Source organism: Seriola lalandi, unplaced genomic scaffold (genome assembly GCF_002814215.2).
Source record: "Seriola lalandi dorsalis isolate HSWRI2012SDOR001 ecotype SW California unplaced genomic scaffold, Sedor1 jcf7180001976014, whole genome shotgun sequence".
In the NCBI taxonomy this organism is placed as follows: Eukaryota; Metazoa; Chordata; class Actinopteri; order Carangiformes; family Carangidae; genus Seriola; species Seriola lalandi.
In genome coordinates, this window is record NW_019446680.1 from 1 (window position 1) to 1,375 (window position 1,375).

The 1,375-nt window shown below is 39.2% G+C and overlaps 1 protein-coding gene across 1 annotated transcript; it reads right to left on the reverse strand.

Annotated features, from left to right (window-relative positions):
* Window positions 1-907: 907 nt before the first annotated feature.
* Window positions 908-1,369, reverse strand: LOC111656117 (aquaporin-8-like). The gene is made up of 2 exons (XM_023407707.2): window positions 1,341-1,369; window positions 908-1,120 (listed from the first exon to the last, which is right to left on the reverse strand). Exons 1-2 carry the CDS (start codon window positions 1,362-1,364, stop codon window positions 908-910), a joined length of 237 nt encoding a protein of 78 aa, XP_023263475.1. The 5' UTR covers window positions 1,365-1,369.
* Between the last annotated feature and the right edge of the window lie 6 nt (window positions 1,370-1,375).

The window sequence follows — 1,375 nt, forward strand, 5'->3', positions numbered from 1 at the left end:
AAATAAAGTTCATTCTTACGCTAGCAAAATAATTTTATGCTTTTAATGTTAACAGTGCAGTGTGCAGAAACACACAGTATTACCTGAACAGTATTCAGTGTAATGAACTGTAATATGAAGACAGTCTGGAAAATAACTAAGTACATAATATTTTTTTTCTATAGTTAAAATTCAAATTATCTATATAATTATTAAAAAATAAACTCAATATGATGCTTTGTACAACAGTAAAATACTGCTTACACATTCATGCATCAATAATAACATAACCAGGAATTAAATGATGATAACATTGCACTCAAAGGGACAAACTTTGGATCAAGTGGAAACACAATCAATCTTTGCTGTTGAGTGATGGTTACGTGAAAACTGTCCCTCGACAGATGTTAAACATTAAACTGACAGTGAGCCAGCTCGGTCAAGGTAATAAATAAAACCTTTAATGAATGTTGGCATCCATCTGATAAGTGATGATATACACACGGGTAGAGGAATGTTGTCGTCAGAGCTGTAGCTGTCATTATGTCATCTGTATTTTTTTCTGGGGATCTAACTGAACGCCCTGGAGGAGTTCAGATGAATCAATGATTGATCGGTATGTCGCCACCTGGCAGCATGCAGCAGTCAGTTCATGTCTTCATTTCAATGGACTCATCATTTTCTTGTATAAGTATTTCTCTCAAAAAACAATCTATATCTCTTTGTTAAAAAAAAGGGAATATAAACAAATTTCCTTATGTGACGACATGCATCAGGTACAAGTAAATACATATACAGTTTATATCTTTTTGCTCTTGTGACCTTTAGTATGTATGAAATCCTGGCTGCTGTCCAGGCTGTGAGAGGACTGGGAGTGACTCTCTGGCCCTCAGCACCAATCTACTGCTACTGATTCCTACTGAGCCACTTACCCGGCAAATATGTTGGCCGTCACAGTGAGGCCGATGCAGAAGGGAGCCCACGGTGAGCGGGTTTGCCTGTTGACGGCCCCCATGCACACCACCGTGGTGAGGAGCAGAGTCATCATCACCTCTGCCAGCGTGGTTTTACCCAGATCAGTGGTGCCGGGGTGAAGGGCTCCTCCGAGGGCAGCGCTGTAACTGCTGGTGGGGCAGATGGCCTGAAAGCAGAGCGAAATGAATATAAATCATCCAGTGCACGAGGAACATGACTGGAGAGAGAATGGTTTTCACTTTTAATTATTTATTTCTACCAAACAAAGTCAGGATTAAAGGTTTATTATCGAACATTTTAACATTCTTACTATACAAGTTAAAACTTTAAACCTTTTTTTTTTTTTCTATTCTGGCAGAAATGAGCTTCCATAGATATTTCCTTACCTTGGCTAAAGAGGCACCAATCATCCCTCCACACA

Coding starts and splice junctions, on each gene's coding strand:
- LOC111656117 (XM_023407707.2), bottom strand. CDS start 1,364: ATGATTGGTGCCTCTTTAGCCAAG. Junction 1,121..1,340: donor TTGGTGCCTCTTTAGCCAAG/GTAAGGAAATAT, acceptor CTCTGCTTTCAG/GCCATCTGCCCCACCAGCAG.